General features: G+C 41.5%; 1 protein-coding gene across 2 annotated transcripts in view; it reads right to left on the bottom strand.

The window, feature by feature from the left end:
- Positions 1–1,261: 1,261 nt before the first annotated feature.
- LOC147902662 (WD repeat-containing protein DWA2-like) overlaps positions 1,262–15,869 on the bottom strand; it is a 100,958-nt gene continuing 86,350 nt past the window's right edge. Inside the window, exons 9-14 of one of the 2 annotated variants that reach the window (XM_087373217.1) lie at positions 4,886–4,974; positions 4,681–4,726; positions 4,236–4,309; positions 3,488–3,561; positions 3,317–3,375; positions 1,262–2,188 (exon numbers count right to left, since the gene is read on the bottom strand). In XM_087373217.1, coding sequence (XP_087229343.1) covers positions 2,141–2,188; positions 3,317–3,375; positions 3,488–3,561; positions 4,236–4,309; positions 4,681–4,726; positions 4,886–4,974 — 390 coding nt within the window. In that variant the 3' untranslated portion in view covers positions 1,262–2,140. The remainder of the gene's footprint in view (positions 2,189–3,316; positions 3,376–3,487; positions 3,562–4,235; positions 4,310–4,680; positions 4,727–4,885; positions 4,975–15,869) is intronic. The other variant, XM_087373218.1, reaches the window with a different exon arrangement.

The following is a 15,869-nucleotide window of genomic DNA, read 5'->3' as shown; positions in this document are numbered from 1 at the left end:
TAACGACCAAGTTGCCCATTGTCAATATTTTCAATTAAAAAAAAATTTGCTAGCACCCAATCAGTTTGTTGACAAGTAATCGTCCAACCCAAAGGATAACCAAGGTGATGGACTCATTCAGTAGGCGGAACAATTTCCCCCGACCATAAAAGACTAATGCAATGGCAATGGCAATGGCAAGAGCTGAGATTCTTAAAAATTCACATGTAGACCAGCAACCAGGCCGCATAATGATAGAGCATGCATAAGGGAAGAAAGTTCCCTCTCAATATTCTTTGGAGTAAAAAAAGAATCATCAGCATATGCATGAGCAACCCTACGACGACTTTCAAGAATTTCCAATCCATGCAACCTGTTTGTAGCCACAAGATGATTCATATATTGAGCCATTGGATATGTGGCTATCGCATATAACAACGTACTAATTGGACATCCCTAACAAACCAAACAACAGAGAGTCCAATCATCAAAAATATCCCGAGACACATTACAGGTAGCTTTAATGTTATTATACAACCAATAAATAACATGCTGCATTTTCGTGCCAAAACCCAAAGCTTGCATGATCTATGAAATGGAATCCATTGAACCGTGTCAAAATCTTTGACAATATTAACCTGCAACAATAACACATCTTGCTCTATGTATTTGGCATATGCTATCCCAAACTACGCATTTGCAATATTATCAGTGATATGCCTACGAGGAACAAACCCATATTGGACAAGATGGAGACCATCATGTAAATACCTTTTGATGCGATCTACCACCATTTTGATTATGATCTTATAAATTAGTCGCATAAAAGTGATAGGTCTCGAATCGGCCAACGATTTACATATCTCCTTTGGAAGAAGCTTGACAAGCCCTTTTTTCCACGAATCCAGCATTTATTGATTTTGCCAAGCACAATTAACCATTTGCAGCAGTAGACTTAAGGATATCCCAAAATGCAAGAAAAAATTCAACAGTGAGACCATCCCATCTTGAAGACTTCCATCTGCCACATGATTTAATGGCATCGGATAACTCCCTTTTAGTAAAAGGTTCCTCCAGCTCCAAGGCCTATGCAGGAGAAACAATGGGAAAGACATGCTGTAAAAGCTGTTGCCGTGCAGCAAAAACTTCCTGTGAAGGGAGATTCACATGCCTAAACTGTCGAGCAAAGTGAATGACACAAGCAGTAGCAAGTTGTGATCGAGAGGAAGTCCAACAATCATCAGGCATAAGCACTCAGCAAATACTTGTAGACTGGCTCTTGTGTTTTCAAGGACAACCTTTATTCAAAAAAGCCCTTTGTCTTGCTTTTGTCTCCCATTTTGAAAGTTTTCTATGATCATTACATTGTTGACAGTGTTTTGCTTGGCATAAAGACATGTTTTCATCCAAAAATAGGCCGAAAATGACTAAGCTCAGTCAATGTTTGGTAAGTGTTTTTGGCCTGAGCAATAGTGTCCCTCAATGTATTCATGTAGTTCTTGCCATAATCACGAATGAACACACACACACACACACACATTTATATTTATATTTATGTATTTATTCTCTACAAATTCTTGAAAACCTGTCATGCGAAGGCTCAAAACCTGAGAAAATAAAGGCTCATTTTCCAAAACGTTTCCATATGTATTGCAAAACTAAGCCCACTGAGACAAAATCAGATCGTTAAGAACCCCTTCGTTTGTTTTAGATAGTTGGGGATAGCTTGGCCCTCTGAGATACTTAAATATTGCACTTCATAGATTCAACGTTTTCTGTTCTAGACCATTTCGCTGCACTGCAAAAAATGACATTCCACAGAAGCAACATAAAGAGGAGGGCCACAATCCTCAGATGAAAACAGGGGATCAACAGAAAGTAATGGTATTTCTGGTATGACGGCTGACAAATTGATTCTGCTCTCCACACTCTCTGATGAGAAAAACCTGGCCTTTGCATCTACTTGCAGTAGCTCCCTCGTGTTTACATGTGCACACTTTTTAAAAACTTCTGATCTCCACTCTCTCTGATGGAAAACTTGGCCTTTGCACCTACTTGCAGTAGCTCCCTTGTGTTTACATGTGCACTTTTTAGAAACTTCTGAATTTGCAATATATCTCTAGCATTCAAAATCCTGAAATCTGAGATAATTGCCCATGACCTATTTCATTTTCTTGGCGATATTCTGAGGTACAGATTCAACAAGTACCTGCATTCAAAAGGGAACAGATCTCAAGTCAAACAAGATGTTGTATTGACAAACTTGAATTCTTAAAGGAAAAGGAGCGATACTGTGGGTTCCTTTATTCTTTGGGAGATGTTTGAGTTGTGCCATTGGCAGCTGGAGAGTCATGATGGGAAAGATCAAGCTTATGCCATGAGATCCAGGAGACCATGTTTATTGAAGTAAATAAAGTCTAGAAAGCGGAGTGATATGGATTTTAGATATATGAATTGAGGATCTGCATAAACAAGGTGACTAAGTCAGGTTTCCACCATAGCTATCCAGGCAGAGATTGTACTTTAGACAATCTTCTGAAATCTAGTCTAGCTATTTCGAAACAATAGGTGCTTCAGATCTTCAGTAGTGAAGATATTTGCATTAAAAATGGATAACTTGGGAGAGATTATTGTGATCAAACTTCTCATTCCACTGTAGGATCCCACACTGCCTCTAGAGCTCGCAGCACAAAGGATTAAGCGGGGTACCCTGCAGATAGTGGCTCGGATGCAGAGGCTGCTGCGGGACTTCACCTAGGGTATGACAGCTTGGTTGCAACCCCCCCTTCTTCACAGCATCCTATTTTATCTCCAAAGGACAGCAATCAGCATCACGGCTTGGAACATCTAGGTTGCTCGCTACAGCTTGGTGATGGGAGGTCATGAGGTCCCCCTGGCAGCCACCTTCATCGCCATTTGGCAGGATATCATCTACACCTTGTGCGCCATATCGAAGCGCGAGACGTCGGAATCTAGGGCCTGAGAGGCAGACGCATTTCTGCAAGGCTTGGCCTGCAGGTACTCACAGAGCGAGATATTCACTATAGTGCCCCTCCCTGGATGTTGGCCCCTGTTTTTGAGATTTACTAGGCAGTGAGACGGTTTCTCTGAAAATACGTTGATCGACAGTCATTTTCTTTTTGTTTCCCACGATCAGCACCTTACAGATTGCTGATTTGTATGGTTGGTTTTCTTAAAGCAATAATAGAAAGTCATTTTCTCTGGAAATAAAAAAAGAATGTCAAGGTTATATCCATTGTATTATCTCTATTAAAGTTCTTTCAGATATTCTTAAAGGCCTCAATTTTAGTCATAAATGTGAAGAGGTGTCACATACCCGCCCATCATATGAAAGAGATGCAAATATCCAGGGCTCTCTTGAACTCCACGCGATCCCTGTCACAAAAGGTTAAACATATTTGACATACGTTAATTTGTGATGGGTTTCTCACTTTGACATGCAAATAACAAGATAGTACAACACCCAGAGAATCATTAGATCACTTACCATAAACACTATCCTCGTGGCCATTGTAAGATCTTATAAGCGGATCCATGGGCGCCCTTGGTGAATCCTCAGGGCTGCACAGTTGCAGATGTAGTTACAAGATTGATGGTTCTAAAGGGTGTGTGGGATGAACTAATTCAGAGGTGGGAATAACCAGAAGCAAGAATAACATGAGTTAAAAAGGACAAATGGGAGGAAAAAGAAGGGCCACAACTGCAATATCTAATGTGCTAAACTAAATTACTCTATTTTTGGGATAAAGACTTTGAAGTTTAAAGGGAGATGTATTTCGTTTTTCATCTTCTTCTAAATAAGGACAATATGAAGTAATCTACTTTCGTATGAAATTTCAAAAAGTTTCCTTAAATGAGAAGAAACAGATGGGCTTATAATCAGCCTTGTTTCTGGGAAACCGATGCCAGATAAAGAGCCCTGAAGTATGTCAGCATGAAACATGTCACGATATTTTGACTTATCAATATTTCTTAAACTAATGAGAACTACCGGCTGGAATAATTACCAAAACAAAAGCCAAAGAACCTAAGCAAAGACATTGGAAAGAAAGATATACACAACGCCCACAAACTTGATTTACGTATGAATTTACACAAAGGAAACTGGGCTAGTAATCCAGGAGATCTTGCCCCTAAAAAAACAAGAAAGATCACCTGGCAAAAAGTGAGTAATACAAATCCAGCCATCAAAATACATTCAACAGATAATCTGTAAGGGTTCTAGAAATTCGTACCTTCGGGGTCCTGTATCTTCCCCTCCAGATATTCCTACCATCCACAGGTTCACCAAAGAGTCCGTGCCAGAGCTCTTTTAGAAGAAACATAAAGCAGGGTAGTGAAGAGTTAGAATCAAAACTTGTTCAAGTACCAACTTTTACATAAACAAGTTCCTGCATGCTCATGCATACAATACAAGTTTCTGAAAATTTGTGTGATACACAAAAAAATGTTAGCATCTTAGTCACACTCCACGTAACTTTGTATAAGCACTGTCATCTGTTGAAAAGGAGAAGGAATTTCAAAGCAATTGGCTTATCTGAAGAAAGAACACCATTACATTGACCTACCTTCAATAGCTTGCAAAAAAACTGAAGGGAATAGAGAAATGCTTAATCTGGAGGAAGAACATGGTTGAATTCACATTAGTACAGCATCTTGCTATGAGATTAGGAACCTTACAAGTAAAAGATCGTCTGACTTGGGATTGTAGCATACTCGCCAAGTCCTGCAAAGGATTCATCATCTAAGTATATTTCCTAGGACGAACAACATCATTACTGAATGAGGCTTTTCATATGAAGAATCCCTATAGAAGACATACCAATTACTCCTCATAAACAATCCATGCATGCATCAACAAACATAGGAAAACATCATGAAGTACCAATGTGAGTGACCAGGCAGCTCAGAAAGAAATGCCCCTAACATTCTTCTATCCCAAATTCGAATCTTTGACTCATCCCCAGCCGTTGCCTGCAAGAGAAAAGTACAATTGTCCATTTGACATGAAACTCTTTCCAAAAACAAAGAGAATCTCTCTCTTTCTCTCTCTCTCTCTCTCTCTCGCCCCACCAGCCGCTCACCTCACCTTTGCCCAGATTTGTACTCTCATAGCAGGAGGCAGAGTCGATGGACAGGATTTCCAGTATTATTTTGGTTCTCAGACTCATTGACACCTGGACTTGTATCTTTGCATTGGCATATTGTGCTCATCCCCCCCATTTTGCATCCGGGGGCGGTTTCCGTGCATCTAGTTTACTCTGTATTTAGGCTCAGATTTGACATTATGTACTTTCACTAGCATTATATTGCGTAGCACTTAGATGATATTCGACGATGCCTCTTCTTTGGGGCACGTTGATTTTGTGCTATCTTGTATGCAGAGTTCTTGATGTCCCATGGGCCCATTTTGGCCTCTAGTGGACAATAATACACTTTCTTTCTTTCTTTCTTTCTCTCTCTCTCTCTCTCACATCACAAAGCAAGCATCACTCCATATGGGCATCTACTCCTAGAATCTCTCTCTCTCTCTCTCTCTCTCTCTCTCTCTCTCTCTCTCTAGAAATGAAGGCCACTTTTGATATAAGACTGGAACTTAGATGTGTGCTAAATAATCTCGAGCTGGGATGCCATGAGCACTCCTTGACTCTATAAGTTTCAGAGATGTAGAAGCTACTCTTTTTGGGTGTGTACTTTGTCTCGTAGTCCCGTGACGGCTTCTAAAGACGTTAATATAAGTTCGTTCTTCTTTCTTCTTTCTTCTTCTCTCTCTCTCTCATCACAAAGCAAGCATCACTCCATATGGGCATCTACTCCTAGAATCTGGGGCTGCATTGAACCTCCTCATTCATAATGGTGTGCAGTCTAGAACACAGTCGCCAATTACACTTGCTTCATTCAACACAGGGAAAGAGATGAAGAAGAAGGGAAAGATAAAGGTTATAGTGTGTTTGATTACCTTTCGGGACCAAGATCATTCTGAAGTCTTGGATCTCGCGATTCATCCCCTACTACCTATGGCCAACCATGCATATATATCTTTGGGCTCCATATCCATCCCACCAGTGCCAACGCCCTCCACTGACACCCTATCATCGTATCTATTGGGATCACCACTTTTGTCTCCAAGCTTGTGATGAGTATATACATAATACCTCAAAAAGAGGATATTCATTTATTGCCAGAAGTTATGGCAAATGCATTTTCAAACGAGTGCTTTATGCAGCTACTTAATGCGCAGCCATGTGATGTCTTTGAGGCACCTATGAAACAGCCATCTGATGCTCTTGAGAGTGAGAAACAGTCCACTCATGAGCAGTCACAAAAACTGCAGGGTTTTGACTATCATAGGTTTTGCCAGGAGTTCTTCCCATAGTCACAAATTACTGATTTCATGCGAGAAGCAAAAGCATTCCAGGCATAATCAAGATCAATCTGGCACTGTTCCCAAAGGGGTGCAATCGGATTACCAACCACTTGCTTATATTCATCATAGTCCAAATAACTATGACTAACTATAAGGAGTCTTTTATCTGGCAACTTGCCACCTAGCGTCTCATGAAAAGACAGCCATAGTGGAGCATGATCAGAATGGGGGAAAGTACAATCCACCCACATTTGGCAAGTAGAAGCATCATACTACTACACATTTATCATGTACTAACAGTCCAACCTTGCCCAATATGTAGACTGGGCAGCATAGGCTTCAACTCCCTCCAAAGATCTACAAGTTCAAGCTGAGAAATTAGTTGGAATCGCTGTTGACGTTCCAATATCAACATATGAGTCTTACCAGAAGTATTACCCCCTTGCTTAAAATCCCCACGAAGAAATGCATGTTGCCTCCAGGGTTATTGCTGCATAGCTTCCCAAACTAAAGCCCTTCAATGAGAGGATTGAGGATCGTAGAGCGAGGCAAATTCAAGTATTTCACCCTAAAGTAGACACTGAATAATGATCCATCTGCCTTCCTTATCATTTAAAGCCACAACAAGGTGAAGAGCATTCTTTACTAGAGAGTCAACACTTGAAAAAGAATGCTCTCCACCATAAAAGATATCATAACCAGCAAACTGGCCTGTCCTGCCTGCATACATATGCTAACTCTTGCTCCTACAGAGCCACTATATCAGGCTGCAACTCATTTACATATGCCCACACAAGCTTCCACTTCCGAGTGTCACATAAACCCTGTACATTGAAAGTCAAGCACTTGATTTATTCAAGCATATCTACAAATGTTTTATATAGCTATGTACAGCTGAGAGACTTCATGAAAAGAAAATGTGTTAAGTCTACATGTCCACCTCAGGGTCTGGGCCTCTCCCTTGAGGTGAGACAACAGCTTGATGAGAAGACAGCAAACCAGCAACTTCTTCTTCTAGGAACAGAGTACGGCTCACTGTTACAGCAGCCAAGGTACTCAGTTTTCTGCAGGAAGTATGACCGTTGGAAGAAGTACCATTCCATGTCCAAGGAAGTAAAAGTCTCCTAGCTGGGACAATTTTATCGGAGTCTGCCAAGCAGCCAAGGTACTGACTTTATGACTATTGGAAGAAGTACCATTCCATGTCCCAGGAGTTAAAAGTCTCCTAGCTGAGACAATTTTATTGGAGTCGGCCAAGTTTTGGTAGCATTCTTTTCCTTAGCTTTAGGCTGAGACATAGAAGGCACTGAGCCAGAGGCATTCCCATTAATTGTGATTTGAAAGTTGAGCCTTTCCTGCATTTACTGGTTCTTTTATTTTTTACCCCTGAAGGCTCAAGGGAATCCTTGTTTTGCACTGGAGGAGGCATGGCATCTGGGGGCATTTTATGTAAAACCAAAAGACATTGTGGAGCCACATACCAAAATTTCGTGCACTCAAAGCATGCCCTTGCAAAAAGACCCCATTCCAACCTATAAAATGCAATTCTCATAGCCACATTAGTAACCGTAACATAGTAAGAATCCGGAGTGGGCATATCTGTGTCCCATAGATGCAAAACCTGTTGGAATTTCCATTCAGTCTAGGTGGGCATACCACCTTTCCTAATGATGTTGCAATTTTTAGAAAAAGTGAATCCAAGCATTGAGAAAAATCTACCACCTCCACCCAAACCAGGTAACGATGTCTAATCAAAGCTTGGTAATCCCTAGTGGGTGACTAGGGCAAGACATGCACCATTTGCTGCCCGTAAAAGAGCGGAGAATGCTCCAATAACATCTGTTTATGCCACTCATCCACCATAATAACTTCGAAGAAACCCTTAGCTGCATAATGCATCTTGCAGACAAAACAACCTCCCAGTATCCTTGCCAACCAATTGACCACATCTACTACAACAAGCATAGACTTGGGAAGAAAATAATCACGGCACATCTGGCATATTCATTACCAGATCTACTATTTCATCAACCTCCACCATAATTCCAACAGTGGGAGAAGGATCTTTACAATCCTTACGTGTGGCTTCAAAACCGTCATGCATAGCATCAAACACCAACTATGCCTCGTGAGAGGTATAGCCAGGGTCATCCTGACCCACATCCTGCTTTTGTCTCTTCACTCACTCACACACACACACACTTTTTTTTTGTTGTAAAAGATCATTTCATTAAGAAGAATGTAAACGCATATCTGTCCCAAAAAGTGGGACATGTACTACTCATAAACTAGTAAAAGCTGAAAGAAAACACATGATAGCTGCTCCAGTGAAGAACAACTAGTACAACAAAACTAAAAACAATGAAAGGACACTTCTAGCTTGGATCACAGGAAGATCAACTAAGCCCTATTCTTTTGTACATGATTAATGATGCATGGGGGTTTAAATATTTTGAACATTCACACTCATGTGATAGCTCGCAAGGGTACTCTTTTGCTTACTTTTCTCGAGCAACATCAACCATGGGCACTTATGCTCTCTGAGGTTTTCTTTACACTCACACACAAACACACTTTCTTGGTGAAATCCAGTTATATTTATTTTACAATTTGCAGCCCCCTAAAAGAAGAGGGAAGCAATTACAAGATCAAAAGAGGTCATTATACAACACATACGTAGTACTGTCAATCTGATGGGCTCGCAAGCAATCAAAGAAAGATTGCCTTAACAAGGAAAGAGAGGGTCTCCAAAAACTCTATGGTTGCAATCCTTCCATATAGTCCAAAGAGCCCAATAGTGAACCCAATAGAAGAAAATATCATAGCCTGCCCTGATAGGGTGCCATTTGAAAATCCAAAAAGGCCTACAGAAAGTAGCACCAGGAAAACGAGCCACTAACAGCCGCTGTAAAAAGAATAAGAAAGCCCTAGAGCATAGTTACATGCTAAAAAGGAAACGGAGGAAATGGAAACGGCAAAAATGCCAAAAACGGAGTTTCCGGGCCGAGCCAAAACAGCAAAGCAAGAAACGGCAATGTAGTACAATTTATGTGTAAAAATAACTTTATGAGGAGAAGGGGAGGGAGAGTATAAGGAGTAGGAGAAGGAGGACTCAAGGAGGAGGATGGAGAGGAAAAGGAGGAGGAGGATGAGGAGGGAGGGAGAGTATGGGGACTCAGGAAGATGAGGGAGAGCATGGGGAGAAAGAGGAGAAAGAGCAAGAGAATGAGGAGAGGAGCAACAGGATGGAGAGGCTAGGGTAGGAGAGTGGAGGCTAGAGTAGGAGAGTGGGGAGGAAAGGAGAGTGGAGAGGCTAGAGTAGGAGCATGGAGAGGGTCAGGCTAGAGTAGGAGAGTGGAGAGGGTAGAGGCGAAATTTGATTTTTCTTTAAAAAAAGTTTTTTGAAAATTGAAATTTAAAAAAAAACAAGCAACCAGAAACGACGTTTCACTCTGCTGGCGTTTTTGTTTCCATTTCGGCCGCAAGAAACGGCTTTTCGTGCAACTATGCCTTGGAGTGAGGACAATGCCAGGAGATGTGGCTCATAGATTCCTATGGAGTGAGACATCCATGACAATGAGAAGGGCCAACATGTCTATGAGCCAAAAAGCTGTCTAGTAGGAAATACTCCTCCAATTACTCTCCAAAAGAAAACTTGTCGCCGAAGAGGGAGTTTTGAACTCCAGATGAGCCTCAATCTGTTCCTCCACCACCCAAGAGTTAGGTGCAAGGACCAGATATGATTTGCCTGAGCTGAAAACCCAAAAGGGGGTAAAAGAATGTAAAGCAGCAACAGTGACAAAAGCCAGTGATAGGGGATGACCTCTCTGAGAAAGAAGACGTGGAGAGCAAATCCTAGAGACAGTCCTAAAGCTCCAAAGGTGGAATTGCTGAAAATCTTGAAGGAGCTAAGAGAGTAGAAGCCAATAGCAATGATAATGAGATCCCAAATGAAAATGACGAGCTGCGACAGGAAAAGGCATCACACATCCCGTGTCATCTAGAACATCACCAATCGAATGAATACGTTTAGACCAAATGAAGTAAGAGTGCATGGGCTTCTGTAAAGCTAGTGGATTATAAAACACGTTTGACCAGTGTATACTTTCAGCTTGCAAGGAGTTACTACCCAAAGAGGGCTGTCCTACCCATTTGAGACGTGAAAGGATTTGTTTCCAATCTGCAAGCATTCGACTCACAAAAGGACATCCCTTAATCTGACCATTAATATGCCCAAATAGAAGTCCCATTGCATCCAATGGCCAAAGACATCAAAGGTAAGATGGGAAAGCAAGTGTCAGCTAGAAGATGCAAGTGAATGTTCAAAATATTGAGACCGCCATGCATCTTCGAGGTACAAAGGTGATCCATGCCAGACATGCCTTACTACTATAACATGTTATCCCTATTCTTTCTACACACACACACACATTTTGTGTGTGGTGAAAACCAATTATCATTTTATTACAAAAAGAAGTCCCAAATAAAGGGACAATTTGCTACAAATATTCAAATGCGCACACACTTTTTCTTTTTCTTTTTTGGCGAGAATTTTTTTGCCTTTATATTACAAAGTCAGCATCCCAAAGCAAGATGTGCTCAAAAACGTCAAGAGAAGATCTCAATATAGGACAAATATATGTCTTGATCTATAGACCCTGTTTGCAGGCAATCATAAAAAGATTGCTGCAAAGAGTGCTTGAAGAAAGAGTAAGGTGAGAAAAGTGGATCACCAAAAACTCTATCATTTCTGCCTTTCCATAGAGTCCAAAGTGCCCAATATCTGACCCAAAGAAAAAACAGATCAAAATCCTATCTAGGTGGGTGAATCCCAAACAACCCGAAGGGTCCCATCATCGTGGATGAAATCTGCAACAACCGAGTGGATCCCCTTGAGGCTCAGAAAATAAGAACGTCGAGGCTCTTGCAAAGACAACGGAGGGAAGAAGACTCTGGACCAATGGATGCTTTCAGCCCGTAAAGAAATACCATGTAAAGCATCCCTACCATGCCATTCCAAGTGCGAAAGAATATGTTTCCAATCCATCAACATACTGGAAACTAGTGGACAACCTTTAATTTTTCCATCAATAGAATCCAAAATGAAGTCCCAGGGAGTGGGCTGCCAATATCCAAAGGCAGGGGTGGTAACTTCTGAAAGCAAATGACGCATCATGGCAGCCCATGGCTGAGAACCATGGTGCCTTTGTGAGCAAGAATATGTACATGAAGGTTAAGAATATTCAGACCTCCATGCATCTTAGGTGAACAGAGATGCTGCATCAAAAGCAAACGCAAGCTTTTCTTGCCATGTTTGGAGAGCCAGAATGTTTCCATAACCATAGACATGAACACTTTCAGATCCCCTTTGCTAAACATGATCAAAGGCAAATAGAACTGGATTATGCCATTAAAATGGATTGAACAATCCGGAGCCTGACATGCAATGGCCAAGTAGCAAGTTTATAATATCAAGCTTCTTCATTATCTTTTCAAGAACCCAATTTGATTGCCAGTGACGATAATCATCCAACCAATAGGATAACCAAGGTGACGAACCAGCTGAGTAGGTTGGACAATTTCACCAGGCCATAAAAGAGAATGCCATTCTTTTGAGTGTAGAAGCAAGAGCATAGATTTCTGAAAATTAACATGAAGATCAACAACCAAACCATAAAGAGATAGAGCCAGCATCAAATATGAAAGATCTTCCTCAGTATTCCGAGGAGTAAAAAAGGAATCATCAGCATAGGCCTGAGCAATCATTGTACCACTCCCCAAAATCTCCAACCATGAAGCATGTCTGTAGCCACTAAATGACCCATATATTGGAGCATGGATGTGTGGCAATGGCATAAAGTAATGCACTAAGTGGACAGCCCTGACGAACTAACACCAAAGAGTTCATGCTTTTGAAAGATCTCCAAACAATATGCAAGCAGCCTTACTGTCACTATAAAGCCAGTAGATAAGATGCTACAATTTTTGACCAAAACCCAATGCTCGCATAAGTCTGCGGTATAAAATCCCATTGGATTGTGTCAAAAGCTTTAGCAATATCAACCTGTAATACTAAAACATCCTGCTCAGTATATTTGGCATATTCTATGCCAACATATGCATTGGCAATATTGTCTGTGATATGCTGTCGAGGAACAAAGCCATATTGTGCAGGATGAAGGCCATCATGCGGATACCCTTTGATGCGATCAACCACCATTTTAGTGATGATCTTGTATATAACATGCATAAGAGTGATAGGCCTCCAATCAGCCAAAGATTCACATATCTGCTTTTTAGGAATTAATTTTACAATTCCTTTTTTCCATGAATCCAGCAAATGCTGATTTTCCCAAGAAGAATTGATCATGCATAACAGAGGCAGCTTAAGAATATCCCAGTATGCAAGGAAGAACTCAACTATGAGACCATCCCATCCCGGAGATTTCCATCTGCCACAAGATTTTAATGCAGTTCTATAGCCTGAGCAGAAGTAACAATAGGAGAGACATAACAAAGGAGCTCAGCCCTTGCTGGAAGAACCTCTTGTGAAGGGAGATCTGCAATACTAAAATGTTTGAAGAAATGAGCAACACATGCTGCGACAAGTTGTGCTCTGGAAGAAGTCCATTCCCCATCAGGCATAGGAGTACAGCAAATATTTGAAGATTGCCTCTTGGAATGTAAACCTTTAAAAATTTCTTTAGATGAGCAACCTTTATCCAGGAAAGCTCTCTGTCTCGCTCTTGGTGATCTAGTACTAGTTTATGTGTGTGAGTCTTGTGTGAGTGCCACGTGTCATCATGGGACTTATCCCATATGCACTAGGTGCTAGAGTGTGTGTGAGTAGCCTACATAAGGCTTGTACTTCACTTGTCTTGTCACACTTGATGAATGAATGAGAGCCTTTCATTATGTCTTCATTTGAGCATTATTTCCTCACAACCTAATTCTCTCTCTCTCTCTCTCTCTCTTCACCATGTTTCCTACAACATCATGCTGCAAGTAACTATTGTTTACAATGAGCAGCCTTCTATGTGACAATCGATCATCTGGCATGTCATGCAAAGAAATTCTCCACCCACATTTTTGTAGTTAGATTATCATAATGCTATGGGTTGACCCTCTACCAGTGATCCAGGCGTGCCTGAAAAGGAAAAAGTGCATTATGCTGAAAAGTAAAGCCTAGCAAAAATGGTTGATATTCTTTCCTGAGATCAATTAATAGGAGCTGAAGCAAAAGCTGAAACCAATGATCCCTTTCAAAGGCCAACATATGAGTTCGACCAGATGTATTATCTCCCGGTTAAGGAGCATTACTAAAGTCTCCACATATGAAAGCATGATGACACCAGGGATACCTCTACATATCCTCCCATATCATACCTCTACCACGAGATGATTGTGGGGCATAGACTAAGGCAAACTCAAAAATTTATCCTTGAATCAAACATTGCATAACAAGCCACCTTCCATGTGTACCATTAAATGCAACTGTGGGCTGGAAATCATGTCTTACTAGAAAGGCTACGCCTAAAAAAGAATGCTGGCCAGCATAGAAGATATCATAACCATGAAAGTGACCCTGCTGTCTGTAGGCTATCTCATGGACTATCCATAGATGCCACTTATACCTTCGTATGAGCCTTGTAGGCCTAGTTATAGTTAGTTAGGACTATTGGTACAGTTAGTTTATGTACCATCTAGGTCAGTTAGGACACTTAGTCCAGTTAGGACAGTTAGCCCTAGGGTTTTGTTATGTTGGCTCTCCCTTGAGCCTCCACACTTCAGTTTTGTAGCAATCTATTACAGCATCTCGTTTTTCTCCATTGTGCTTCCATTTTTGAGTTTCCATTGCTTCCAACACCCAACAGTGGTATCAGAGCAGGTCAGGAATCCACTCCCTCAGCCATTGATAGCTTTCCCAAGCTGTTTGGCAGCCTCTGGAGCCGTCATTCTTGCTGGTCTTGCTCGTTTTCACACTCCCACGAGTGTTTGAGACCTTTCCAAGCAATTCTGTCACAAAAGATCTCACTCTGACGCAAGAAGATTGCATTTTGGAGCAAATCTGAGCAATTTCTGCAGCAAAAACCTAAATTTTGGAGCAAATCTGAGCAATTTCTGGAGCCAAAACCTAATTGTACGGACCTGTCAAAAAATTCGTACAGCCATGCGGACCTGTCGGAAAATCCTGTACAGCTGTACGGACACTAACAGAAATTGCGTCAGAAAATTCCGTACAATTGCGTCAAAAATTGCGGCAAAAAATTCCGTACAATTGCGTCAAAAATCCGTACACTGCATCAGCAGCATTTGTTGCAGTACGGACTGCATCAACAAGCATTTACTGCAATACGAGAGCTGCCTCGGGGTGCGCACCAATCATTTTTCAGGTTTCTCAACATTTCGGAGCTGCCTCGAGCTGCGTGCCAGCATTTTGGAGCTGCCTCAAGCTGCGTGCCCGCGTTTGGAGCCATTTGGAGCTGCTAAATTGATCCGGAGACTTCTCTTTGAACCCTTTCCTCCTCATTTGGCATCCCTTTGCCTCGGGCTGCGATCTTCTCTCCATTGGATCTCTTTCACTCCATTTCTACGTGCTCTCCTCCTCGTGGGAGCACTTCTTTTGCTATAATTCTCATTTACAACCCTCATTTGCTCGCTTTCAGAGCCTGTCACTTTTGTACATCATTGGGTAAGCCATTGTTGCATTGGCTTTTTCCAATTTCTGCTTCATTTGCATTTTGGGAAGGCCTTGTGTTGCCTTGGAAGGCCTCGTGTTGCCTTTGGGGATTTTTCTTGCAACAGGTACACCTTGGGACAGCACAGTCTTTTGCAGACATAAGCTTTGAAGCTTGGGCAGTTTAGGTGCTTTGTCTCCTTCATAGGAGCGAATTCAGTGGGATAGTCGTGATGCCAAAGCACATGCCTTGATTGCTCTTTCAGTGAAATGGGTTATTATCCCTCATATTCGGTCTTGCAAGACAGCTAAGCAAGCATGGGATCAGCTTGCAAATTTGTATCAGGTGCAGAATGAGGCGAGGGTTGCCTATCTCCATAGGCAGTTGAAAGATTTAAAGCTTGATGAGGGTGGTAACATGGATGCCTATCTCACTAATGTGAAGGATTTGAAAGAGCAATTGGCCAACATTGATGAGATTATGCCTGATTTTCAACTAGTTTCTAATACCCTTGATGGGTTGCCTGATTCATATCAAGGCTTTGCTACTACATTGAGGTTGGTTGCAGGGGGTGATGCCAATCATTTCTCATTTGACCAGCTTGTTGCTCTTCTTCTTCAGGAGGAGCAAAGTCGTGTGAATTGCAATGCTGCTATGGCTAGTGATCAAGCATTTGCTGCCCATCATAAACACAAAGGTAAAGGCAAGGTTTCAGCTGGAAAACCCTCTCATTCCCATGCTGATTATTCACATGGTGCCTCTTCTTCAAGGGATTACAAAAAGAAGAAAAGATGTAACTATTGCAGGAAACCTGGGCATGATAT

Source organism: Dipteris shenzhenensis, chromosome 4, assembly GCF_047967505.1.
Source record: "Dipteris shenzhenensis isolate YYH24624 ecotype China chromosome 4, Dip_SZ_1.0, whole genome shotgun sequence".
Lineage (NCBI taxonomy): Eukaryota > Viridiplantae > Streptophyta > Polypodiopsida > Gleicheniales > Dipteridaceae > Dipteris > Dipteris shenzhenensis.
The sequence above is the reverse complement of the archived record's forward strand: the minus strand, read 5'-3'. Positions and strand labels throughout refer to the sequence as shown.